Below are 27480 nucleotides of genomic sequence, written 5' to 3'. Positions count from 1 at the left end.
GTGTGAACATTCACTAGCCATTTGGCTAGTGGACAAAAAAGTTAATTTTGCATCCTGGTGATGTGGAAACTTGAAGCCTCCATTGAACATACAATGAGAATGGACTTACAGTGAAATAGGAGACATCTTGGGTGAAGTGGTTAAACTTTTGAAATTAAATATATTTGCATATTTATAGACTCTGTAATGTTTAATGAGGGAGAAGAAGTAGATGCCATTTTAAGGATTTTAATGTGGTAATTATACCCTTTTTGTGGAAAAGCCAAATCAGACAAACAATATTGTTCCAATCAGAGTAATTTTTATATCTCTTCACACATGTCTGGAGGGGATCTTTAAGTAAAAGTACAAGCATCATCAGCAAAATGTACAGAAGTAAAAGTACTTGTATTATTATTATTAAATGCACACTGCATATACTGTTTACTCCTGGTCAATATTTAGTATATTTCATCTCATTCTGTTCAATTTAAAATTTAATGCTGTAGCAGCTCTTCTCACTTAGAATATATTTGAAATATTTTTAATTGTAAATTTCTTTCTTTTTTATTTTATTTATGATTACTTAATTTTGTGTATATTTTGACTGTTATGCGCCACAACACCAAAGCAAAGTCCTTGTATATGCAAACCTATTTGACGATAAAAATAATTCTGATTAGCAAAATGTACAAAAGTAAAAGTAATAATAAGCTGCAGAATATCTTCTGTCAGAGTTGAATTACATATTGTTGCACATTATTGGATTATTATTGTTGATGTATTAACATGTAAGTAGCATATTGCTGTACTTTATATCTGTCATATATAATAAGATATTATTATAAAATGCTGTATAACAATGTAATATATTTTATAAGCTCATTTGTTGTATTAAAATCTGCAAATGAATTAACTATAGCTGTCAAATCAATGTAAAGGAGTGCAATACTTAATTTCCCTCTGAAATGTTGTGGGATAGAGCTAAAGGAGGGAGAGAAGAGAGTAAAAGGTACCTAAAATGTACCTAAAAAAGTGTACTTAATGACAGTGCTTAGTTACTGGGTTACATTCCATCACTGCAAATCTGTGAACCAGGTGTACAGAAAAGAGTCAGAACACAATTTAAAACACCGGATTGAAATCTGATATTATTCCCAGGATGATTGACAGGCCTTTTGGATGTTTTCACCTTCATATATTACACATATTTTTCTATTGCTTTATGATATATTTTATGGGAGATAAAAAAAAACAAACAGTTAACTTAGATGTGTTTCACTTTCAATAGGCTACAGTATATGTTAGAGTTAGAGAGTATTGTTCCAGTTTCAGTTCAGTATCTATTCTGAATGGTTTATTTTATTCATGTATATCTAGGATCACTATAAACAACAATCCTGAACTTTTATGTTCAGTTCTGGATGATCTGGTCTCTATAATCTGCACATTCCCCCCCAAATCATCAATATTTCATGGATATATTCCTGTGCTTGGATATTTCTATTGTTTGATAAAATTCTCTCCTAAAGGGTGTCTATTCTTGTATATATAATGTTTTTTTTTTTGGTTATTTTTTGCAATCTTCATGTGTATTTTGTCTTGGTATGTAAATTCTTTTTGGTCTTCATTCTGCAGCTGCAACAATGTGTTCTCCTTACTGAGATCATAAAGTGTTGTTTCTCTGTATGCAAAATGTATTTCTTTTAACATCTGGGATGTACATTTAGACCACTACAATAAATGTATCCAAGGGCTCCTGGATCCATTTGTAACCAGGTTTAGCTCCTCACAGGGACAGACTGACCCTGCCACCAGGTGTCGCTGGAGCCACGTGTTACCACTTTGGAAGTTCAATTAAAATTCTCCGAACATACAGTATTACCCTCTGTACACAGAAGGTAAGACAGGTCATTGATTGCAGAGTAGTTGCAGAACCATTGCACAGAAGGTTCAAGGAATTGTAAGATTTTTAATTAGATCCAGGTGTGACTATTTACAAATAAAAAGAAAATAACTGTCAGTCCATACAATTCCACATTCAATTAAAAATGAACTTAGTTTTACAGAAAAGGTACACTTTCATATTCCCATTCTTGTAGCATTTAATCATAAACTAATATTCTGTGCTTAAAAAAATAGCAACCTATAATACTTTTATATTTAAAATTTCTTTTCAAATGAAAGGAAGACAAGATATACACAAGCATCAGTTAAACCTATATCAACCTGTACACAGCATAGAGAACCCTGTAAGCTACTGGCCAGACGACAATACAAGATAAAACATTTCTGCAGTTTCAAAAAAGTTCCAGCCAAAATGACTCCCTGTTGACCGTTTTCTGATTTTTTTTTGATAAATCCCTGATCTACACTCACAGCAACTTACATTTAACTCTTAGTATAGACATTACTAGCATGACCTTATTCAAAATGGCTACAGAAATGCATTGCATGTTTGATTAAAGGGAAGTACAAAAACTCATAAAAAAAAGTATAAATGAAGAGAGATTATCCAGATCCAGTGGCACTGGAATCTGTGTTGGCTCATGCAGTGGATTGCAGAAATCAGTGATATGAAAACCAGTATCCTATATAGTCCTTTAGGCAATGGGTTTGTTGGCACATTTAAAATCACCAACGGCCTCCTTGACCTGCACTTTTTTCCTATATATAGATTCACGCTTAAATGGCCACCTCACATCACAACCATAAATACAGGCAAGCCAAATAATAATAAAAAAGGCTCAAATAAAAGCTGTCACTACTCATGTGATCAAAATTACAATATAAAATATCTTGTGCATTACAGAATATTTTGTAATTAGATCTCTCCAGGTTTCATTCTAAGGTATCACAATAGCAATCTGTACACAATTAATATAAAACACACAATATCCCAGAGATGTCCAGTCCTATAACAGAGTATCCCAGTCTTCATCCTCCAGCCCGCTCTCACTTTTTCCATTTGTCTCTATTATCTATTATTACTGTGTGGAGTATTGTAAGTCATCATCATTATTATTACTATTATTATTGTATGTTATCACATTAACAAGATGAATTAGCTTGTACAGTAAAGAAGGAAAAAAAGGCAACACAGAATGAGGCCGCATTAAAGGTTTTAACTAGTTCCGAATCCCTGAGGGGTACCACATTACAGCAGAGTGAGAGTCAGCCCTGTTAACTGTAGGTCCTCTGCAAACTTCTCCACTTCATTGGCACGTGGTTCCCCCTGTTGTCTGGGAGAAATACTGCATCTGGTGCTCACCCATCACCACCTCAAGTTTAGTGAAAGCAATGTAGTGAGAGGGCGATGGAAGGGAAGCGAGAAGCGTTCTTTGTTTTTGAGTCAATTCCAGGCTTTCCCTGATAAATTGTACAGTACATTCTGGAAACGTGAAAGGACGATCTGTCTGCATAGGGAGCAGCTTCTTGCCACGGAGATGTTAAGTGCTTCATTAAAAGAAGAGGGGGACGCTAAGGCCGATGAAACCTGAAAAGAAACAAAAGAGATCTCATGAGGTGTGATCAGGCACACAAACTCTGTCACATATATCAGCTGATGATGGTATACCTCGTGTAGATTCTGCTCTCTTCATGAACCTCCATTTCAGTGCTCTTATAATCGTTGAGCTCCTTCCGGATGGCTGCCTGGAGGAAACACAACAAAGAGCCTGTCAGTTGAATGCAAATTTAAAAAGGAACCATGTGCTTCATCACGCTTGATGCTAATATTATGTGAAGTTTGTAAAGTGCTTGATGCAGATGACACGCTGAGTGAGCACCTTGTCAGCAGGAGTCAGCTTGGTCCACGGCTTGTCTGCCCTGCGATCATAGTCTTGTGCATCTGTGACTTCCACGTACTCGTGGAATCGCAGGATTTTTCTTGCCTGTAGTTCTGCAACTGTGGGTCTTTGACTCAGCTACGATGAACAGAGATGTTTCATGTCAGTTTAATATTCAGCAAATACATGATGTGATACTTGGATGTCAGTAGCGGATGTCTTGCCCTCACCTTTCTGGTCAGCCGCCGCTTGATCTCTCTGACCTCAGCTTGTCTGTCAGCCTGATTTTTGGCTGAAGCAAGACAGGAAAGAAAAAAAAAAAACGACAGAGCTTTATTTAGATGCTGCATTAAAGTCTGCTTTGATGTGCAGTGAAGGCAGAGTAAAAGCAGTTTCCAAAATTAGACATCTGTAATACATAATCCATGTTTCAAACTGTCTTTTTAAATCTATATTCTTGCTATTGTTGCGAGAATAAATCATACTTTTTACACACTGTGAAGACCTGTCTCAGGAATATTAAAATGTGGCTTTATTGACAGAAACAAGAGTAATTCATAGACAAAAGCATCAGCTTGAATTACACTATGATTTTTTATTAAAGTCCAGAAACACAAATTAGCTCAAACATGACGGAGCAGTTGACAGAGATCCAAAGCACAATCCCTGTCTTTCAGTTGCAGCATTATTAGATTCAGTGATGGATAAGAAAGGAAATAAGAAAGAAAAGAGTTGATACTAACGCTGAAGGATGTTTCTTTGCTCCAGCTCCTCAGCAGTGGGTCTCTGGCTAAGTCGTCTTATGGGAAAAAAAGAAAAAAAAGAGTAGCACTATTTTTACACAGTTTCATCCCTTTGTCATTCAGGCAATAAGTAGGACAAAGATCTAAGAACTGATCTCCTGATTTCATCAGGAAATGCACATTCACTCTTGTCAGTTTAAAGGACACAAATGGAATATGCACATACAGTAAGTGTGATGATGTCAGTCTTTACCTTGTGAGCGCTGTGCCGATCTGTGTGCGGATGGCCTCCCACTGCTCCCTGCTCTGCCAGGTGAGGCCGGTCTGTCCTGGAGGCTGGTCATCTCTGGTGCTCCTCTCCTGGGTAAACCTGTCCCGGTCTGGGGCATAGGGACGGTTGCTCAGCTTCAGAGCCAGGGTGTCCTTCCTCTTGACCCTGCTGGCCAGAGCACCTGGATGAAAGCCAAGCAGAGAGATGTGGTGAGGTGTGAAGGAGAGAAAACGTTCTGTAGGGCTTTAGAAGAAAATCTTAAAACGTTGATGCTTACTAGGTGGGGGCTCATCCTCCTCATCCTCGTCAGAGTCTTCATCTTTATACAGCACAGGACCGTCTGAGTCGCTGTCCTCCCCATGCATGTCATGCTCTCCCTCCTCATCTTCTTCCTCCTCCTCTTCCTCTTCCTCACTGCTGTTTCCCCCCGGGATGACGCAAACACCGGCGTCGCCGACCAAGCACCTGCGACTCCGCGGCTCAAGTTCTGGCTGGGGGATCTCCCCGTCGTACTCCTCCTCTTCCTCGTCATCCTCCTCCTCCTCCTCTTCTGAGTAGTCATCCTCAGATCTAAAGGGGAAGAAAAAAAAATCGTCACTGAAAAAAAAGACTGGACGTTTCATATATATTTAACCAAATTAACAAAACTATGCTTCCAAATGTTAACATTGCCTACTTTATATTCTAATCAGGATCCATATCCCACCTGTACACTTTTAGCTATACCCGACTGTATCACGATGATCAAGGGGAGATTTGCTCCAGCTCCCTTTGAGATCCTGTTCAAAGTGAGCAATTCTGGCAAAATGTACAAAGACTCTGCTCAAGATATTATTAGATTTCATGTCTTTTCATACTGCAGAAAGCTTTAAAATATTTCTGCAGCTCTCCTCTTTCTCATGTGACCTTGTTTTGTGGATTTTGCTCATCTTGGAATGACTGTTTTACCAAAGTGCTTCATGTACGGAGGAACTCACAGTTTTAGTGGTTGGATGCTGACGGGCAGAGGGCGACCTCGATCTCCTTGGTACTCCGGAGGGGTTTCAAAAAGCAGAGTGTGCGCACGCTGTGACCCGTCTGGGTGTGGCTGAGCCGGGCCGGGACTGGACAGAGCTCGTTGGATCATGATATGGAGCGGGACAGGAGCTGGGCGCTGCGGGGACTCGGTGGGGCTTGGGGGATCGAATAGCATGGGGATAGGTTGGGGGAGCGGGTGAGGGTAGGAGTGCTGATGGTGAAGGTGGTGGGTGTGTATGTGTTGGCGGGGCGGAGAAGGCGGTATGTGTGTTGGCAAGGGTGGGGAGGGAGGAGGGGGAGGCAGCTGAAAGGACACGGACAGGCTGCTCTGGTCCTCCAGAGAAAGCGGTGAAGGGTTGATGGGATGGCTCGAAGCAGACAAGTCCTCTGTGTTGCGTTTGGTGACGGGGGTGGTCCTCTTCGGAGGCATTGGTGGAGAAGGCTTGGCTGGAACAAGGCTGGCACCCCCCGTGGCTTGGTTGAGGTCTCCTGCAAATGGAAACACAGTTAATAACATCTGATCATGAAGCAAAACAAGTAGCTTAGACCTGTAAGTAAGAAGCCAGCGAGTGTCACCGCTTTACATCTATATCTAGTTTGCCGCTGTGACATGAGCGCACATGCATCAACTCTACATGTATGATGTACCCGACATGACAGAATACACATATACAGATATAAATACTGGGATTACATGTCTGACTGAGCGTGAATGCATACATACAGCCAGTCAGGTCACATGACTGTGTCAACATGAATGCACACGCTTTGCCAGTGTGCCACATGTGCCCCAGGTCACAGAGACGAAGAAGATACATACAGCCTGCATGCTTTAAGCAGCCAGACTCTGAACCTTGCAATCGAAATCTTTTAAGTGCAAAACTCTCACTTCTGATAATTTCCATGCATATTTTGCTATATGATTCGTAATAATGTGTAGAATAGCTTCAAAGCCACATCGGTGTTAAAAGCCATAGCCGTGCTACTGAGGCAGAAGAGATCAGTGCTGCCAGACTTGAAACATGCAGGAGACTGAGCTGGATAAAATCTTCCTCTCTAAATTAAGTCAAGCCCTTATGTTAGAACCCTTTCTCCACTCCATACATCCTTCCATTCATCTCCACCCATCCATCCCAGTTGAGCAGAAGCTGAGTAGATTAGCACTATAAAATCCACTTGATGCATTGCAGGCCACAGATGAAACCTGCTGAAGGCTCCTCCTCATTCACATGCCAAAGGAGAGAGTACTGAGTTAACGGCTCCACTTGCACAGAAGTCATCTCTCATATACACAAAAGCACCCGGCACACTGATTATCAGCTCGCTATGTGCATGCAGCTCTTATATACCACATTCAAAGAGAAGCAATCAAGGCCCATCAACAAGTTAAAGGCATTGGGGAGAAAATGTGTTGGTAGCTAGAAAGGACGTGGCACGATGAAGAACGCAGACTCTGAAAGGGGGGAGGGGGGGGGAAGTGGGGGTGGCATTCCAGACACGGGTACCCTGGCCACAGAGACACCCAGAGGGCATCTTTTTACCTGAGCGCAGGCCTCCGGCCCGCCGGCACAGGTAGACAGGCAGGGACAGGTAGACATCATAGTCGCACTCTCGCTTCCAGCAGGACCAGTAGAGAGGAAGCTGTGCGTTCTCTCCCCCCTGCAGGGCGGAGACTAACAGGGAGGAGACGGAGGCCTTCAGCTAGTGTTTTAGTGAATGCAGGTACATGGCTGTGCTGTATATGTGAGTGCGTTATGAGGGACGGATGTTTGTTATTCTGTCACTCTTTTCAAAAAAATGTCTTGATTACTAATGGTTACCCTTCTTAAAATGTTAATGTTTAGTGACTTTGACTGCAGTAAACTGTCAACAGTATCAACAGTTTGTTTATTCTTGTGTTTATTCTATAATAAGGTTTCTGGCTGGCCTACTCTTGATAAGTTTAAATTTTGTGAAGCAGAAAATGTTGGTAATTTCTTAGTTTCCAAGTGAGCTGAATAGAATTCTATTTCTATTCAACAAATTCACCTCACACCTTATCATAACTGAGAAAAAAAACTGCATATTTCAATCACTGCAGACACAGACAGCATGACAAGAAATGCACACATTTGTAAGGTACCACAATCATCAGATCTGTTGATAAGACAAAAAAGAATCAAAGTAGACAGTCTTGCCTGACTGGGAATTAAGGCGAGATCCCACATGAGACAAACCCACAGTTAACGACAACCACTGTGCAAGCAAGCGGCTCACAGCCACAAGAGTCCCCGTTATCTTCAGAGTGTAAAATGCCGGAGAAAAGTTGCTGCTAAAATAGTCCAGGCGTAATAAGTAATTAGCTGGGGAAAAGCTGCTCAAGCTGTTCAGATAACATCATTACCAGGATGCTGGTGCGAGTTGTGTGTGAAGACTTCTCTTTGCCATTAGTTGTGCACTGACTCATAAATGTACATATTGTATTCGCTAGTGGGAAAACTACATGCTAACTGAGCAGACATCTGAGTGTTCATAGTGCATATTTGTGACTTGATGCAGGCTGCACGAGATCGTGTCGATGCCCTCCACCGCCTGTTAACAGAAGCAACCATGACTATGCACAGCTTACCCAGCATGGCGGCGTTGCCCCTGTTCACCGGCTTGGGCGGGGGCAGAGGGGGCTGCTTGGTGGCCTGAGAGGTGGAGGTCGGGACTGCAGATGAGGACTGCTGCGTGGACGCGCCCGCTGAGGAGATGGACCGAACAGGTTTAGACGCTGCGGCCGAGGGAGATGAGTACTGGGTGGTGGGGTGGTTGGATGGGGTGCGAGGTGGACCCTCGTTGACAGGTTCAGGGGTGGAGCTCATCAGCCATTTTGGAGGCATGACAGACTGTTTAGGAGGCAGAGGTTCTCGCAGGGTATCCCGCAGGGCTTCTAGGTCAGGGACAAAATGGCTGTCTGACTCTGAAAATAAAGCAGTATGGGAAGATGTTACATAATAAAAGTTGAGAGGATAGGTGAACGATTAAGACAAGTCTGTCTTAAAACAACAGTCAGGTGCCCATACGAACACTGAAACAGGTTTTCTCGCTGTAATCGTTCTTCCTTTTCACACTGGAGATCCCTTTCAAATGTGCTTACAATGTAAGCAATGGGCGACAAAATCCACAGTCCTCGCTTTGAGCAAAAATGTATTTAAACGTTTATCTGCAGCTAATAAGAAGCTTCAGATGTCTGAGTTAGTCAAATAAAGTGGATATCTTCCACAGTTACAGTCTTTTTAGTAAAATATTTCCTCTTTGTGCCTCGACAGACATTTGACAGCATTTTTCCTGTTCAGCTACAGTGGAAGGATCGTAACAAAAAAGGGAATTTGGCACTAAAAAGACTAGTAACAAATAAACTTTCAAATACATTTTTGTATGAAAGGAGGGCTGTGGATTTCGCACCCCCCCCCATCACTTACATTGAATATGCATTATGAAAGGATCTCTTAATGATCAGTGTGAACAGGAGGAATGATTACATGAGAAACATAAAAAACACGTGTCAATGATCATTTGGGCACCTGACTACACCACCCAAATAACTTCACTACAGTACTGCATTCAACTTAGATTACGTAGATCACCTGATTTTTGATTTGACCAAAAATGCCAGTAAAATTTTTATATCAGTGTCCAGCTGTGGTGCACACACAACGTTCTACATGACAGGCATTTATGAAGTCAACTTCTATGTCTTCATTATTGAAGCTCATTTTAAAATACCTCTCTACATGGTTATGAATGTTTCAGTTCAGGGATTCAGCAGCGTGCCATTTTCTGCTGCTTCACCACTCGAAGCGCTCTCTGTGATAGCACTTGTTTGAGAATTGCATTATCTAGGGATCAGCTGTGAAGATAAACAGAGTAGGCGGCTGCAATTACCACCAAAAACCCACCTCCCTCCGCCCACCCCCATAGCACCCCCGAGCAGCCCCAACGCCACTGCTGCTGCTGCTCCCACGCCATTCCTCAAAGCCGCAGCTCTGAAGTTCAGGGTTATTTATTTACAGACAAGCCTTTATCACTGTGATGTCATACAAGCAAAAAGGAAATAAACCAGAAGAAAGGAGGAAGTGTGCATGAAGAGCAAAGAGGAAAGAGAGAGAGAGAAAAAAAAGGAGGACAGAAAGCAGGAGATCTGATAAAGATAGAAAGAGAGTGGGAGAGGAGAGAAAAGCAGCATCGGAGAGAAAAAAAAAGGAAAATACAAGGTGAGCTGGAGAGAAGAGCTGAAGCAGGGACACATGAACAAAAGTGAGAGAAAATATCTGTTGACCTGTAAATCTGTCGATAGCTGACAGACAGAATTTTCGTTATTCTGCCTTTTCTCTGTTTATTGTTTCCAGTTGTTACTCCTAATATTTTCTTTCTATTCAGTACGATTCATTATCATCTCTATTCTTTTAAATTCTCTTTTTCCAACATGCGGATCATCTAGGTTACCTCTTATCTCACTGACATACTTTTGTACACAGGTAAAGGAGCAGGAGAAAATGTAGTCGGTCCATGTGTCAGATAAGTGATAACTGGACAAATGAGATCTAAAAACAGCACCAAACACCATTATTTTTCTGAGTGTAATGTTTCAGTAAAATCAATTAGCTGTGTCTCTTCACCAATTATCACTGAGCTGACAGCGTTAGCGTTAAAAGGGCAATAATGGGTATAGTGATTGTGCCACATTAATTAGGAGAGGAGAAGAGAGGACAAGCTATTCCCTCATGTTCCTGAATAAGAAGCGTAGCTGGAGCAGGGCTCCTGGGAGCCGACAGGGGCCTGTCTATATCTGGGAGGACCGCACATAAGCAGGGAAGTGACAGCAAGAGGGAGGGCAGGAAAATACGCTACCATCCTTAAACATGCATGAAGGAGGTCAAGGTGTAGAACATATCTTTGGCTTTCTTGCAGTGACAGCAGGTATGGTGTTATTTCGCCTTTTTAAAATGAGTGGAAAAAATGGTGGAAGGCAGGAGGGGAAAAAAAAAATACACAAACTGGAAGTGACTCACCTCTGCAGGCTCTACCTTCTTCGGCAGATGCATGTCGAGGTAGCGTCGGCTTCCAGTCCGCTTCCGCAGGCCGACGACTCCTGCCGTCCTCAGACGGGGCCTTCTGCAGCCCAGGCTTCCTCTGCCCGTCCTCAGGGTGAAGCCGGCCCCCGCGTCTGCCCTCGTCCATCTGGCTGTGAATCTGGCCGTGCCAGACCATGTTAGGCTTCCACTCTCCCTCCACATGTGCACGTGGCCCCATCCCTCCCCCTCCTCTCCGCACGTCTTCGTGTAGTCCGGTGCCCCTGGAGCCCAGAGCACCTCGGCGGTCTCCGTCAGAGGGAGATCGGCCCCTACGGTCGTCTGGCTGGGTAAGCCAGGCCGGGTTCATCCTAAAGTCCGACTCTAAGGGGAGTTTGCCCTGGTTGCAAGGGCTCCTTCCACTACTGACCACTCCTCCTCCTCCTCCTCCTCCAACCCCAGCGCTAACAGGCAGAGTGTGGCCATTCTTTACGTAGGGCTGCTTCAGGTTTTGTGTCTCTGCATCTGCGTCTGTCAAAGTTAGACAAAAGATCATGAATCCTCAGTAAACACACATAAAATTGAGAACATTATTCTGAGTCATCAAGAGTCAGCGAGTGCACCAGAAGAAAATTAGATACTACATGTCTACTCAATCAAAATTGTTCAGAATGGCTTGATGTTGTAGAATATTAATGTGATTTCAATGAATCCATTAGTCAGTGAAGTCCATTCATCCATTAGTTGTTCAACAGAAATTTTTTTTAGGTCATTTATCAAGCAAAAATGACAAATATTTGCTGGTTCTTGCTTCCTAAATGTAAGGATTTGCTGCTTTTCTCTAGTTTGTATCACAGTAAATGACAAACATTGTGATAATAAACTGTTAGTCTGGCAGATGAAGTGATTTGAAGCTGTCACCTTGGCCTCTTTGATATTGTGATAGGCATAAACTGACAAAATAACAGAAAAAAAATCATCAATCAACAGATTAATTGATACTGACAATAATCATGAGTTGCAGCCATTTTACGTGACAGTAAAAAAAAAAAAAAAAAGGAACGTGCCCTTAATCCAAGCCCTGTAGACAGAATGTGTGTTTGTTGGTGTGATGAAGGAGCAGCTGTAGGTTTAATAAATGGGCTTCTGCAACAGCGGGGCCAGCATAGCGCTTTCACACACACCCCTCTCAAAGCTATTTCGCTGCAGGGCACAATTCGTTCCACTTTTCCTCAGCTCTAGAGAGTGGCATGCCATTTTAAACAGACATTACATTACTTTGAAAAACAGCAAGGTGAAAGTAAATTTGCCTTTAAAAAAAAAAAAAACCTGTCTCAGACACCTGCTGGATGAGATGACAGTGTTCCTGCCATTATGTAGTGATGACTTCACTGTACTGTCTGTGTGGGTGTGATAGCCTCAGGGCCGCTACTGTCAGATACGGACACCGCTGTGCAGAGAGATCAGATGAATCACAAAAACACTCTTACCGTTGTCCGGGACCTCCTTCAGCACTCCCTGCTCTATAAGCTCCTGCCGTGTACGCCGCGTCGACATCTTTCTCTCCAGCTCTGCCGTCAACACAAAAATATAAGCTTTCTTAAGTTTTCTTTCTCAAGATCTCTGTGAAGAAGTGCATGACCTCATGCTCCACAATTCAAAAGATGCAAGTTTAGAGATCCTCCATCGACAGGATATTATGTTAGCCGCTTATTGTCTTTGCTTTAGGTGGACTGCAGAGCCAAAGGGGCCTGTTACATTTGGGCACGCATTGAGGAATTTCGATGAAAGCTGAATGTAACTGATACGACCGGTGAAAAAGGAGGAGGGGGGGGGGGTGGACTCACGCTACAAACACAATGAGTTCACAGCACAAACCTTCTGAAGTTTGATTGAACTTGTCGCTGCTTTTCTTCTTCCGCCACTTCCACGGCTTGAAGATCTTGCCAAGGGTAGAGAACTTGCCCTTGCGTTTTGGGGGAGGGGTGCTGTCCCCCGTGCTGCCGCCCTCTCCCGCCATTGTGCTGTGGTGCTGCTCAGCTTCATCATCTAAAATAAAAAGCAGTCATTTATAATAGAAATGAAACAGCATTTACAAGATTTGTGCAGCTGAAAACAAGACACGGGAGCACAAAGAGTGTAGATCCATCAGCGGTCACAATATTCTGATAGTGGAGCCTTCTTCTAACTGAGCTCATCTGCTGCCTTTGGAAAGAGGGCCCTGCTCATTACGGCTGTTATTATCTTTAGCTGTTACTTCGCGGGGACTGAGTGTGCTTTGGCAGGGTGATGCTGAGAGCTCATTGACTCCTCCACATATCCACAGTTAACAGGAGAGGTCTGACGCTGGCGTTCAGCCAGGATTTCTCACTGTCAAGTGCTCACATTCCTTGGCTGGATGGAGACTAGTGCCTTATCAGCCTTTTAGCCCTCACTGCCTCTATAGAAAAGAGAGGCACACACATGGATGAGGTCAAATAGCAGCAGAAAAAACCCCCCCAAAACTGTCAGTCATGATACATACGTACAGCTAACAATCAAGAAGTAAAACCTTTTAAAGAACACTTATCTGTGAGATGCCATTAAGGCTTGAAGTACTCTATTAAATGGCATTCTGCAGTCATGGTTATATATTCTGGGTTTTGTGATTGACAGGCCAACTGACAGGGCGCTGAGCTCGGAGAGAGTTTCAAACACTGGCTCTCTCAATGCTGCAGCTGCTGTATTCAGCAGACATAATATTTACCAGTGGAGAGAGAATAGGGTCCGATTTAAAACATCCAGGCCCATGCACACACAGGATGTCTTGGCGACAATGATGCCTCGCAGTCTGATTCCCATAACAATACGCTCTCACAATACTGATCTGGCTTACTTAGCAGACTAATAAAGAACGCAGGAGCATAACAACAACAATAATATCATTCCTTGAAGGAAATTGACTCTTTGTTTGAAACTCATAGCAGGGAAGCCAGGGTTAGGTACAGACCAGCACCCCTGGAGCTGGCAGGGATTCAGTATCTTGCTAAGGGACATTTTAGCGCGGTGGATGGTTGCTGACACAGGATTCAAACCCATTTCTGCAGCTGAAAGACAGACTCTTTAACCGCTATTCCACATGGCCACACAAATGTTGCTGGCGGGGTAAAATTTGAACTGAGTGCTTACATTGTCATTAGAAGACTGACTGTCTTGTAAAACCTCTGAAATCAATTTGTGCACTACTTCCAATTTAAAAAAAATATCCTGTAAAGCCTTTTAAAAACATGATTCTACCTGGAAGAGGGGTGTTAAGTGTCCAGCTTCCATGGTGGCGGGACTTGAAACAGCATGCCATGGGGAGGCAGGGAGCATCCGGCAACCCCAGATTCAACTGTGCTGTATGTATCCCAACAGTCGAACTACTGATAAAGAAAATGCCACAACAGCTAGAGGCAGAAAGCTGTCAGAAACTACAGCACAGAGGGTCCGGGTTCAAGGGACATGTCCGCACCATGGAAATCCAGCTTATATTGGCGAGGTAGAAATCTGAGGATTAAGACCAGTTGCCATAACATCCAGATTAAACATTGCTTAAGGCAGCTTCCCTGTGATCCAGAACTGAGGTTCTCACACAGCAGACTGCTCTGTCAGAGGAGCCTCTGACACAGTGGCTCAGCTGAAGCCAGTGAAGCAGGATAAGGGCTGGCGGTGCCAGGCCTGCACACTCCAAAGCACTGCAGAGATGACGATTGCAAAAGGACTCAGCCAATGCAGCAGGCATCCGTTTGAAATAGATGACTGACCAAATCCTTAGAAGACTTGTACGTTAGCCAGTGTTGCCTGATTATAATGTGTTAATCCTCCGACACAAAAAAAAAAATCCAAAAATGTGACAAAAAAGAAAAGTACGTCCAACTCAGTAATCACATTGAAGAGAACTGTGGATCCACTCAAAATTATTCTTCACATATACACAGAAAAATCTCCAACATGTCATTGTTTCAGCTGTAGTGAGAAGAGGTCCGGTGTGTGTAGGCACTACAGCTGTGTGTGACTGTGGGACTGGGAATGGGAGTAAAGGGTAAAAAAGAGCTACAAAGAGAGAAAAAGTACAGGCGTTATGGGGTGGGGTGGGAGGGGGGCAGCCTGGAAACACAGGGAGGAAACGGCACTCCACCCTGATTCTGTGACTGAGAACAAAGACAACCTCTTCCCCTCACACTCAATAACACAGTCCACTGTACGGCTCAGATGGAAACGCAGAGCTGCAAGGTACAATCCAGTGAAACTAATTAACATTCTGACCGTTATAACATTCAAAATTGCCTCTGATATAAAACACATCTCCATTCAGAAGAAGACCAGAACCAGAATACTAGCAGCCATCCAGTAATCAGGAGCTCTGCCAAGATAAGGCATACCAGTCAGGAAACATGTGGGTGTGTGACTCTGTGTTCGTGTGTGTGTGTGTGTGTGTGTGACGTACCCCTATCCTGAAGCCACTCCTACCACTCTCAAACATCTACCAGTGAGGACTGATTTTCCTCTAACCTCATGATTCAATGAGTCATGGCAGCTTTGGTCAGGTGAGCGTGTGGTTAAAGGAGATTGTTGTTTTAAAGGACCCCGGCTTTTAGCCAATCTGCTGGCCAAGCCATCCTGATCACTTACATAAGAAACCTGCTGCCACTGGGCGCAACGGTTGGGAAATACCTCAAATCTCATAATAACCCCTAACCCTTGCCAGGGCAGATTATGAAATTTAATCTACTTTTTTGACAGCGCAAAGAGGTTATAATCAGTGCGACTGCTTCTTGTGGAATCTTGTGTGCTCTAAAATCGTCAATAGCGTCGGTATAAATACTACTAACTGTTTAATCCTACAAATTCAGTACTTGCGATTGAAGTATGAAGTATGTTTACACTATGTGATATGAAAAACTGCAATAATCAAAGGGGAAAATATTGGAATGGATCCAAAATTATATCAAGTCTCCTACAGTCAGCTACAATTCATATTTCAAATAATCCCTTTTTAAAAATGTATTTTCAATATCTACTTTAACTGAGCAAATATAAGTTCTATACACTGTAACATGTGAAAGTAAGTGCGCAACAGATGCGTGAGTATGTAAAAACACAGCTGAGATTCTTCCACGTGACCCCAGTGATTTAACATTCCTTATGGTGGTGAAAGTGAAGGGGGAGCAGAGAGAGAGAGAGAGAGAGAGAGAGCAGCTCTTTGTTTTAATTTAATTGGAAAAACTACAAACTAATGTCATGCTATATGTGTTACAGTGGCGAACTACAGAACTTTGTACAGTACACAAAGAGTGTGTGAGTGAGTCCAGAAACTCACCGCCATTGTTGTGTTTTTGTGGGTCCTGCGCTGGGGTCTCCACACGAAGACTCTGTCCCATGATCCAGCCCCTGAGGGGCCTCTACCTGTCCTGCACCCAGAAATGTGCACACTAAACTGGACAGACAAGCAGCTGCACCTGCCTTCGCCCCTCTTTGACAAAGTCCCCTGGTCTCCTCTGTCTCAGGTCTTTTCTTCCTCTCTGCATTTCTCTTGTCTACCCTTCCTCTATGCCTTTCAGTTCAGTCCTTCCCCCGGCCCTCCCTCCTTCAATCTCCTTAAGACCTTCCCTCCTCTCCAGGAGCTGGACTCCCTCTCTCCCTCTTGCTCACTGACCCTCCCTCCTTGGCTCATAGCACAGGTCAGCATTCACTCAAAAGATGCCTACCATTCCTGGGAGAAAGATGAGTTATGTTTTCAATTTTGTGCTGCGGTTTGTGGCGTGAGGCATGCTTCCAATAATGTATGTAATGTATTGTATGTGGTGCAACGTGTCTCGAGAGAACAAAGGACTTACATGATTCTTAACATTGTGATCATGGAAAATAAAAAGATTTAACCCCCCTTAAGAAAAAAGCTAGACTTAGGGAGATATTTGTTTTGTGGACATAAAATGTGTTCCAAGTTCTGCGGTCCAGCACACCCATGTCAGTATTTATTTTCCTTCCTAGAGCCGAGATGACAATGAGAACAGCAGAAAGAGAGACCGATAGTATCTATATGAGCTGTTTCATTAGTAATACACCTTAATTGACAAGCAAAAACCATTAGTTTGGATGTAAAGGATGAAGGGATAAGACACTGGAGTGATTTCAATCAGTGACTTTTTGTGGGAGCTGTGTAAAGGTCAAGTGTGTCTGGGTTGCCGCTCAATATCAACATTTGAACATGAACAACAGACATGGATTCAAGCTGCTATTACAGCTGCTATTGTTTGAGATTTCAGTGAACTTGTTAAAAAGGAGGAATGAAGCATCGTGAGTCGACCTGACAAATAGGAAGATGTGTTAATCAGACATAAGCTGTCAGTTCTATATACAGTATGCCCCCAAACGTTATGCTACTACTATTGCTGTTCAGAACTAGCAGAGGGTGTTTATCATGCTGATCACCTCTCTTAATGCCTCCAGACACCATTTTATGCACATCTCCAAGTCTCCTATCACAGTTTTAAAAGTCTCAGAGGCATTAGCATGACTTTAAAACATGTTTGCCAAGGAGAGTTGCCCTGTTTGGGACATGAATATAGAGAGGCAGAGCGAGAAAGAAAGAGAGAGACCACATTCTCTAAACTAGGAGAAAAGAAGGAGTGTGGACTGGACCCCCTGAATTAGTGCTTTGATTCCTTTTGAGGTTTGAGTGTCTTCAGAAAACCTTGTCCGACTGCGCCTCTGAGGAATCCAGACCATTGAGCTGTGTCATTATGCCTGGATAGATCCGAGTTTTCTGAGCGTTTGGCTGCATCTCGGCTGTTTCTAAAGATGGAGAGCTAGTGTGTTCGACAGCGTTCCTTTTCTCTCCCTGTGCCCCACATACAGCCTCCACACCGGGCCGGCTTCCAGAGAGAGCCGAGCCAATCCGCATGAGCCCAGAACCTGTTGGCCTGACCTGGATAACAGACTGGGCCAGGCCACTTCAGCAAGCAGGCAGACTGAGGCAGGTACGCACATACGCGCACAGCACATACACAGTCAAACATGTGGTATGGAATGTGCCATATGGACGGTGCCTCATTCATGATACATTTTTTTTCAAATGTCTAAATATATGCTTCATATTTTTATATAAAGGCAGGGTTTTAACTGCTTATATAAACAGAGGGTTTTTTTGATTGCCCGAAAAGCAAAGAGAACATAATTCACAAGGGAGTCACTGCAGCCAGCCAAGAAATAATCTAAAACATAACCCTTGAAAAAACAAAAATCGTTGTTGTTACACTTCGGTTTCTGCATGAATTAAACAAATGAGATGTGTTAGCTTGCTTTTTGTCCCCATTTCCAGTCTATGCCAAGCTGATTTTTTCCTCTAATGCAAATTCAACACTTTTACAACAAACCTGTGGATGTCTTTTTACAGTAAAACTCCTCAAATTAAACCAATTATGCGTGGAGTTTATTGTGAAATTGCCACAGGAAGTGATTGTCATTAGGGGAAGGATTAGCGTAGGTACATCAGAACAACTTCAACTGCTTTTGTTATGTTAGTTTTTACAAAAGGGAACCGGGTAAGTGAACAGCAGCAGGTGAGGGAGGGTGAAACAAAAATCAGCAGTAGGTTGCACATCATCAAGGCGAGCACTTCCTTTTCCTGTGCAGCAGATCGTTTTACAAGAGAAGGAAGGGTCGGAGTCGCCGTGAGTGTGTGAAAGCGGTTACCACTGGGGGACAAACACAGCTAATCTAAATACACAGCAACTCATATTCTCAAAGTCTAACTTTAAAAGACAGAAAGTAACAAAAACAATGATGCAACTGATATTAAGCGAATTGTCTCCTCTGCAACACACAGTACCACCAGAGAAAACCCCTGAAAGGCCAAGATTTGGGAGGACAAACTGATCCTCAATCAGGCTGTGAGGTTGAGGAGATCTATGGCTGTATTCCTGAGTGGCTCATAAAACGTCCAGAGACTAGACAGGCCTCATAAACACAGTGGATCTACAGCTCTCTCCACAGCATTAACACTGCACTTAACAAACCACAACGAGCGATTTGGTACTCACCACGATTTTCCATTACAGAGTTTGAGGCACACCAATCAACGGTTCCTGAAAAACAACATTTTGAGCATCAACACCAGTTTAAGAGCTGAACCGAGACACTTTCAGTTAAATCAAGTGTCGTAAAAGTAGTAACTCAGTTTGTTTTCAAACTTTGTTGCAAGTGATTCTCCAACACTGTGGTGTAGGATTTATGAGATATTCAATCTGAAATGTTTTCATTTTAATTCCTTTAACGCCCAAATGAATCTTTCGAGTATAAAAGTATCTGAAGCATCTAACTCTAATTGATAAAGGGAAAGATAAAGATAACCCAATAATTCTTCACAGCTTTTAAGCCAAATTAAAAAGTAAAACCATATGTCAGTTCTCTGAATGAAACACATATTAATCATTATTTATAGATACGTTTTTATTAGTTTAACAATTAGTTAGTTTTTAAAATGTGATACCATTGTTTTGGATGCATGAAATATTTTTACCATCTACTATACATATAATATTGCAGCTAAAATGCTTTTCTTTTATTGGACAGTTAATAGTCTGATTCAGTCTTTATTTTCTGGTAATTAGGCTCTCTTTTAATTTTAATACATAATACTTTTATAATTTTAGGATGTGTGTGACATTGTACTCCTTAGAAATGACCTTTGCCTCATTAATCGTGAATATGTGTAAATATAAAAAGGTGATAACATACACAGTAGAAAGTCATTGGTGGGGTGGGGGTGGTAGAGGTCCTCAGCAGCAGTACAGCAGTATTTTTCTCAGGTCTCCAGCATGCTGAAGATGGCAGCTCCACCCATCTTACCCCCTCTGATAAAGAAAAGCAAAGCAGATTACATCATAGTTAGTCATGAACAGAAAGTATGGCTCAGAGGGAGTGAACAGGGGATCCATGGAGTCCCAAAAATATAAAAAGGTATCTACTGCAGAGACCAACATATTCACACCAGAGTGTCTGGACCTGGAGTCGATTGCACCAGCTGTTCAAACGTAGCCTAGTTATAATGTAAGACTTTGATTCATAGAGATTTGCACATCACTAAATTAAACTGGTTGCACCGCACCAGTTGTTACGTAGAGTTTAGTTGTTAAATAAATGAAATATTTACACCTTCTAACTGCCAGGTGGAACTGTTTCTGTAACGTTAGCTTGCTAATATCTGACCCATTTAGAGTTAGACTGAAGAGTAAAAGAGGTAATATGGAGTATGGTCAACATATCTGACCTGACACTTTAAATTTCTTAAGAAAAACACACTAAACCTAAATTAACAAAATTTTATGCCAATAATATTAGCCTAAATTACAAAATAACAATGGTTAGCTTAGCATAATCTGATATTTCTCTCTCACTATAAACTGTGTGAATACTACTAATTCTAAAACACACATATTTCTCCAGGTATGCAGATAGAAATAATACAAAATCATAAAATACGTCTTTTTTATCTTTTGGCCCCTCAAACTGTAAATTTTGAAAGTTACGGCTGGTGATGCTACAGTGACTTCCTATTTACATAGTTGGTTGCTTCTCATTGGACAGTGCTACAGATGTTTCCTAGAAACCAATTTACACATTAAGCTACTCAGTGTTTACTAGATAAGACCTTTCTTAAGTTTAGCCAAACTAGCATTTATGCACAAACTTAGTGGTGGTTTTAGGAACAGCTGGTGCACACCAGTCCTGGGGAGTAAGACCCCATTTACACCTTGCATAAAGTGTGATATGCACCTCATGTGGATAAAGTAAAATGCAAAGTGTAAAAAGGTCTGAAAGTCGACAGCATCAAGATGTCACCATTTAGTAGCTTCATGTAGAAGATGCAATGAATCCCTGCCTATCATGTAGCACATAGCTGCCATTTACAAAAGACACTGATTTGTTGTGCTTAAGGGCCAACACCAGATACATTTTTAGTCCAGTCAAGAGTCACACACTACCTGAACCTGTAGCACTGTGTATACAGTAAGTGTCACAGTCAGAAGGACAATATTAAACCTCAGGAACCAACAAGTTTAGAGTTGCTAACTCGTGCTGTAACTGTATTCTTTTCGACATAGGGCAGACCAAAAAAGATGTGTGGGTGAAAAGACAGAGTAACAAACCTGTATGTATTTGAATGACTCTGCAGTAGGACATAGAGAGAAGCAGGGTAAACAACAAAGGAGTCAAAGCATAAAAGCTCAGTGTGTAAAAGCGGAAGATGGACTACACCACGCACTCTTCTACTCCTGTCTACTAAAAAAAAAGACGACGGTGCTACACTGATCCTCAAACATGGATGACTGAAGTGTGAGGAACCTGTATCTGTAATGTCATGCTGCTGGTAGCGTGGTCTTGTGAGTGGTTTCCTGGCAGACGCACAGACCTTCAGTTCCAACTGGGCATTGTTCAAACGATTCAGGTATAACAAGTCAAAACACTCATCAAAATACTTGAAAAATTTAATTAAACACTTGTGTTGGCCAAGTACATCACTTCATCACTGCAGACTAATCCTTTTATGTACCTGAAGTGGGTGATTTATGTGTAATAAAAATATTTTTCTTTGAATTATTTTAGTCACTAACTAGGCTGCCAAAGCAAACGCCTGACAGAGAGCGTTTATTAATTTGAGAAATAGAAAATAAATTCATGGGAAAGGACGCTAATGTGATATTAAAAAGGCAGCTAAGCCATTGATACACCAGAAAAGATGTGGTCTCCTTTGACAAATATTATCCTACTGATCCCAGGACTGTACAATTATAGCTGATAATGCACACCCAGCTAAGCTTTGTGGGAGGCAGCCTACAGTATTTGTGCTTCTCTGCATTTTTTGTGAATCCTCCTTTTGTTTTAAGGTCTATCTTTGTGCTTTCAAATTGTAACCCATGACAATACAGGATTTACCATCACAACGGCCTTCGTTTCTACAGCTGTTTTATGCGACTGGAATCAATCCCAGATTAAAAAAGGCATATGTTTCACATGCAGAATTTAAATTAAATGTCACAAGCAGTCGGAACATAGAGTCAAAAGACAGGGCAGATGGGCAGAGAGCAGCAGAGCGGGGGGGAGGGGGTGGGGGAACAGAGTCGACTGTGATTTGACTCACTTTGGAGAGGGGATAGAGCTTGGCATCACCAGACAGAGGCTGTTAGGAGCAACATTCCCAGGACATCTGCTAAACTGGAGGAAAACCCGCGAAACTGAGTGAGGTTTGCTTTCCTGCACCTACTGGACCTGTTGCACGTGCCTATTTGTCGAGAATGGAAAATATCAGCATCTGCTCTTGTCAAGTTGAAGAGAAAAGAGGATCGAGCATGAATGACGGGTAGCACTGAAATACGAGACAGGACGGAAACACAATAAAAACTGGTGAATGAAGTATTTATAGTAGAGATGTGCCGATACCGATATCAGATATCAGTTTGATATTGACTCAAATTGCTGGATCAGTTATCAGTGACAATGGGCCGATCTGGTATTGGATACCGTTATTTGAATAAATAGCAATTCAGTAAATTCATATCTATATATTTATTTGTTACATTTTGTTTTACAAAGTTAGGACAGCAATGTTTAAGTCAAGCCTGATTTTGCCTTTCACATAAAAGAATGATGTCAGTCTCTTCCACACAGTGAGGCATACAGCTTATTAATTAAACACAGGTATCAGATTGATACTCGGTATCAGCTGATACCAGAAGCCCAGGTATCGGTATCGGTATCTGTATCGGGACTGAAAGTAGGGCTGAACCCCTTAGTCAATTAATCAGTTAATTGACAAAAAAAAAAATCACCTGGCAAAAATTTTGACGAATAATTAATCATTTAAGTGAATTTATAAAGCAGAAATACCACACGTTTGCTGTTCCAGGTGTTCAAAATGTTAGGATTTGCTGTTTTTCTGTGTTTTTCATCATTATAAACGTATTATCTAAGCAATTAGAAGTAATCACTGTGGGCTCTGGGGAACTGTCACGTGCATTTTACATTGTTTTCTGACATTTTATAGACTAAATTATTAATCACTACTCTACTTCACTGCTACACACACTGCCAACAAATTGTCCATTCTTTGCAATGAAATAGCTGCAATACTATGAAGCCTTATGAAACATTGGGGCAGTTGAGAAAAGCAACAACCAAAAACCAAATAATGTGAGAAAAAATGTTTATAACCATCACTGAAAAAAAAGTGCGTATGACCCAAACCCCAACCCAAAAAAAGGCCACAAAATTCCTTCAGTTCGTCTCTCAACATTACTGATGAATTTCATTACACAGTATTCCTTCTAGTGGGTCTAATGGACCTCCATATCGTCTTACATTTCAGGGAATTGCATGTCTAACCAAATTGCAGCGGCCCTGTCTAGCGGGCTAACATCATTTTCACTGAACAGTCAGATAAGAGAAAAAGCCCCTTTAGACTCTGCAATGGTATCCAGGCTGATGCCAGAGGAGATACTGCTGACAAGATTATTAATGTAATAGATGATCAATGTCCTACCATGAAGTAAAGCTTTATCTTACCAAAACCAGTACAGTGTTGTAATACAGGCATCAGGCATACAAACTCTGCAACAGCACTACCTATTATAACAGCATTATGTATTTTGCCCTTCTTCTCTGTTCCTCTTCCAAGCCAATTTACTGGCAAGGTCAAAGGTAAACTTCTCCATCAAAAGAAGAAGCTTGAGTAACAACTCCAGGACATCAAACAGGCTTCAAAACAATATTTCGACTATTGCCTAAAACCACTTAAAAAGGGCTTTAAGAGTGTTGTAGTTTTGGTAGTTGAGCCATACAAACAGACTGGAGGAGAACCCTAACACCACTGAGAGGAGGCAGATGTATCTGTGGTCGAAGATGAAATTTTTTACACTCCCGCCCAGTGCCGCAGCCTTGGCTGGATGACTCAAAATAATCGAGCTGAGTGGGGAGTGTTTCTCTCTCCATCCTGGGAAAGAGAAAATATCTTTGGTGCCTGAAAGTAAGAGCGGATTTGAGGCATTGAGGGTGTAGAAATACAAAACACAGAAGAATTATTCCACCATTTCAGCCACAGCCTCATATGTTATGTATGCATTACACTTGCATGCGTCGCTGCATGTCAACTACAACATAAGACGATCTGGCTGGAGCGGATACATTCCAAGATCAAATATTGCACTGTTTCACTTGCTGTTTCTGTCACGCTCACAGCCAGTCTCAGAATGTGCCCATAAAAAAAAAAAAAAAGGGGATGTTGATGGCCTAGTTCCCTCTTGAGTTGTTAACCCTCTCCCTGCTCTCTGCCATACACAACACATCAATTTGAACGCGACGACTCTGTCCAAACTCAGCAGGACCTCTGTCAGTCTTCTCCGCCACGAAGGAAGCTTTTGACAGCCGTCTCTGCGCGAGCAGACGAGTGATGACACTTCACGGGAAGACAGATCGAAAAAGACATGACGCACACAAGCAATTAGTGATATAAACACCCAGTTACAGCTTCAGTACTCTGACAGATGAGTAAATAAATGAGTCACAAGTTACTTCTCAACCTCATCAATCACTGCTATAACCTTGTCTAAAACCTCATACAATCAGCTACGTTGCCTTGAAAATTCACATTAACAGCCCACATCCTTTGCGATGGATGACACCAGCCGGACTGTGTCCTGGTCCCAGCCTCCATCCCACAAACACACTCACCAGGAATAGGAGCGCCAGTCAGGTATGTGAAAGTAGCCGTTACAGAGTGCCTAGAAGTCCCGACTGTATAATCTTCTGTGGAGCGCACACACCCTCACTGGCGCACTCTACTTGCGCTGATTCAATTTCGATGGGAGCGGAAGCGGCAGCAGCTGGCTGGGTTGTGCCATCTTTAAATAGCAGTTGGCTCCTCACTCCAGGGCTCGGGTTTTGGGCACAAAAGCCGCCAAGTCAGAGGAGGAAAGGGACCTCTGTCTAAAACAAACCTCCAAAGGAATAACACTCTTACAAACAAAAATGGTGAATAACTGATTCAGTACCAGTAGATCCTGAGTCAGGTAGACTGAGCTGAAGAATACTTACAGGCCTGCTCAAAGAAAGGTATCAATGATCAATTTGTGGATCCGCTGTATGGACAGCAGACCTGAAGTCTGTCTCTGCTTGGTCCTTATTGCAGTGTGTATCCGAGCCGCACTGTTTCCGCACCCTTCTCCGAAGAAAGGATGGACGAGGGTGTCTGTTCCCAATCCGGGCCGGGTGAGCGTCATCACCGAGCCTGCCCCAGAAAAGCATCGTTCACCACAGGGACTGGTGGCCCACTTTTACAAGGAGCCCAAAAACGCTCCTCGCCTTTGCTAAACTTTTCTTCCTGAGTGTCCCTCCACCTGTGTGAGGACTGCACTGCAGGAGAGGAGTGTTACTTACCACCATAAATCACTATACTGAAGATAACTGTTCATATTGTACACAATAATGCTCACTTTTCATTCAGTATCTCCAGCTTGAAGCCAGGCTTTCCACCTCTGCTCCCTGCCAGTGGCTGCTCTCTGAAAGAGGGTGGGGGTGGAGGAAAGACATTTAGCTGAGAGCTACAGAGGAATCTCAGATCAGTCTCATCTGTGGCCTAACCGAATCAATCAGCCTCAGCTGACAGCTTACCCATCGTGGTTGCCTCTTAATGGCCCATTAAAGAAGGGGACTTCCAGTAGGAAGTGGAAGAGCAACAACATAAGCCATGAGGCAGCATTTTCTCAGAAGAGCAAATTAGTGAGTAGCTCCTCACTAAAAGCAGAGGAAATGCACATTACTGTATGAGAGGAGATGCAGGTTCAAGAAGACGAGGACGATAGAAGTCTACCTGAGCCAGTTGTACTAGTTACACATGCTTTAATGCAAATTCCCCTTAGAATAAATACGATTAAAATTAAATAAGATGTAGGCAATACATCAATAATTATGAACACATGCACACTTCTAATGCCTGTTGCAAACACTCTTTTACAGAAAAAGCTTCCATCAGTTGACTTTTTAAACAGGAAGTGTGTCAGTCTACTCTTTAATTGACACAATTGACCTGTAATCAGAAGAAATTGCTGTATGTTGCCTATGGCAACCAATATCTAGTAGTGTCCTTGAAAAACAATCACTCTCCTTGGCTGATACACACGAATAAATATAATATAAACAGACGAAAAAATACACTGTGCTGGGCTACCACGTCCCAACTTACACTTTAATATCAGATTGAAGCAAGGGCAATCTTCGCCGTGCAGATGAACAGGCGAGTGTATCACGTCTTCCATCTTTGCCCTAACAATCCATGTCCTAATTAGATGTAAATGTAGCGCTGATTTCTAATTGAAGATTGTATATTAGTTAACCCGCTTGCGTCCAAAATTACCTGACAGGTCGACTCGGTCTATCGCGTGAAAAGCATCAAATCAAACAGCTGTAAGTCCCGGGAGCAGCAGAGAAGAGCCAAGTGAAGGCTCTCAGCATCGACCTGCCTCTCTCTCTTTCTCTCTCTCCGCCAGCGGACTCAAGATGCTGATGAGTGAATGGGAGACCAGTCAAGTCAGCCTCAGTATACACAGCGACTTCCGGCCAGACCTTTCAATATTACAGTTGTGCCCATAAGTGCATTTTGCAACGTTTTGTACAGAATAACACAGTTTTAACGGAATATGCACGGTGGAATTGGAAATATTGGTGTTGCTTACATTTGTTTTGCCAAATTGTGTTTTTTTTTCCACATACAGGTATTGCATACAGGCCCTAAAGCGGATATCCGTTTGTCAACATCTCTAATTTTTTAATTGCTAATTTAGAGAAGTGGGCTTAGTTTTTTTTTTTCATTTAAGTCTTTTGCAATCCTGCGTCTCAGAAATGAAGTTCAGAGTGCTTTAAGTTAGAAACGGATCAGTCTGGTGCAAGCAGCGTGGAGACAAGATCCTCCTGCAGAGAAACGTTTCACAGGGCTACAAATGTGTTTTTTTCCCGCAATATGACGCGTAATAATGGAAAAAAACGACATACGGACCTTTAAGGAGCATCCCACTGACACAGTCATCAACACACACCATCTACATCCAGGAGATCACACGCATCCTTTGTTGTGCATGGACGCCTGAGCAGAGCATCAGTGGGAAAATGGAGTTTAAGGTGGTGAAGCAGCAGCATGGGAGAAAGGGAGCACAAAAACACGTACGGTGATACTCCTGGATTAACAGGAAAACCAGTGTGTTTACACGCAACAGCGCGGTATAAACGCGCAGTTTCACTCGTGATATCGGCTTGGTTTGTATCGGCCAAGTTGGAGCGCAACTTATTGTCTGAGGAGAAATCTTCCCTCCAATCTCAGTCAGTGCGGTTCATGCGCTCCCCCAGCACCTACCTCTCTCCTGACTCACCCTCCTCCGCCTCCTCCTTTTGAAATTAGCTACAGGCGATTTAAAAATAGCAGCCTGGTCATTTCCTCACCTCACACTTTCCCCCTCTTCCAGAGCCCCGGTCCAAACATTTTACGCACTTACCGGAAACCATCCCGAGCTGGGCATCTCGGTACCGGTAGTTCTCTGTGGAAGCTGCAGCTCCTCTATGGGCGTCGCAAACACGGC

General features: G+C 42.5%; 1 protein-coding gene across 13 annotated transcripts; it reads right to left on the bottom strand.

The window, feature by feature from the left end:
* Nucleotides 1-1931: 1931 nt before the first annotated feature.
* On the bottom strand, nt 1932-27480 carry phactr4b (phosphatase and actin regulator 4b). 13 transcript variants are annotated; one of them, XM_042423903.1, is made up of 18 exons: nt 25523-25773; nt 25345-25410; nt 24947-25264; nt 19595-19710; nt 18898-18942; nt 12713-12883; nt 12325-12405; nt 10835-11365; nt 8407-8742; nt 7340-7471; nt 5759-6287; nt 5059-5351; nt 4764-4962; nt 4511-4566; nt 3998-4059; nt 3768-3905; nt 3557-3633; nt 1932-3475 (listed from the first exon to the last, which is right to left on the bottom strand). In XM_042423903.1, the coding sequence occupies exons 5-18, from the start codon at nt 18908-18910 to the stop codon at nt 3460-3462; spliced, it is 2634 nt and encodes an 877-aa protein (XP_042279837.1). In that variant the 5' UTR covers nt 18911-18942; nt 19595-19710; nt 24947-25264; nt 25345-25410; nt 25523-25773; the 3' UTR covers nt 1932-3459. The 13 variants fall into 13 exon arrangements, with proteins under 13 accessions (XP_042279837.1, XP_042279835.1, XP_042279838.1 ...); XM_042423901.1 differs by having other exon boundaries at nt 25345-25773; XM_042423904.1 differs by having other exon boundaries at nt 24947-25139; nt 25345-25773.

This window comes from Thunnus maccoyii, chromosome 10 (assembly GCF_910596095.1).
Source record: "Thunnus maccoyii chromosome 10, fThuMac1.1, whole genome shotgun sequence".
Taxonomy (NCBI): Eukaryota; Metazoa; Chordata; class Actinopteri; order Scombriformes; family Scombridae; genus Thunnus; species Thunnus maccoyii.
This window is presented reverse-complemented; position numbering and strand designations above follow the sequence as displayed.

Excerpts from the sequence above, each read along its gene's own strand:
- phactr4b (XM_042423898.1), bottom strand. The coding sequence starts at position 16,236 with ATGGGACAGAGTCTTCGTGTGGAGACCCCAGCGCAGGACCCACAAAAA. Across the intron at positions 4,963-5,058 it reads GGAGGATGAGCCCCCACCTA|GTGCTCTGGCCAGCAGGGTC; the intron begins GTAAGCATCAAC and ends GCTTTCATCCAG. Across the intron at positions 3,906-3,997 it reads AGCGGCGGCTGACCAGAAAG|CTGAGTCAAAGACCCACAGT; the intron begins GTGAGGGCAAGA and ends TGTTCATCGTAG.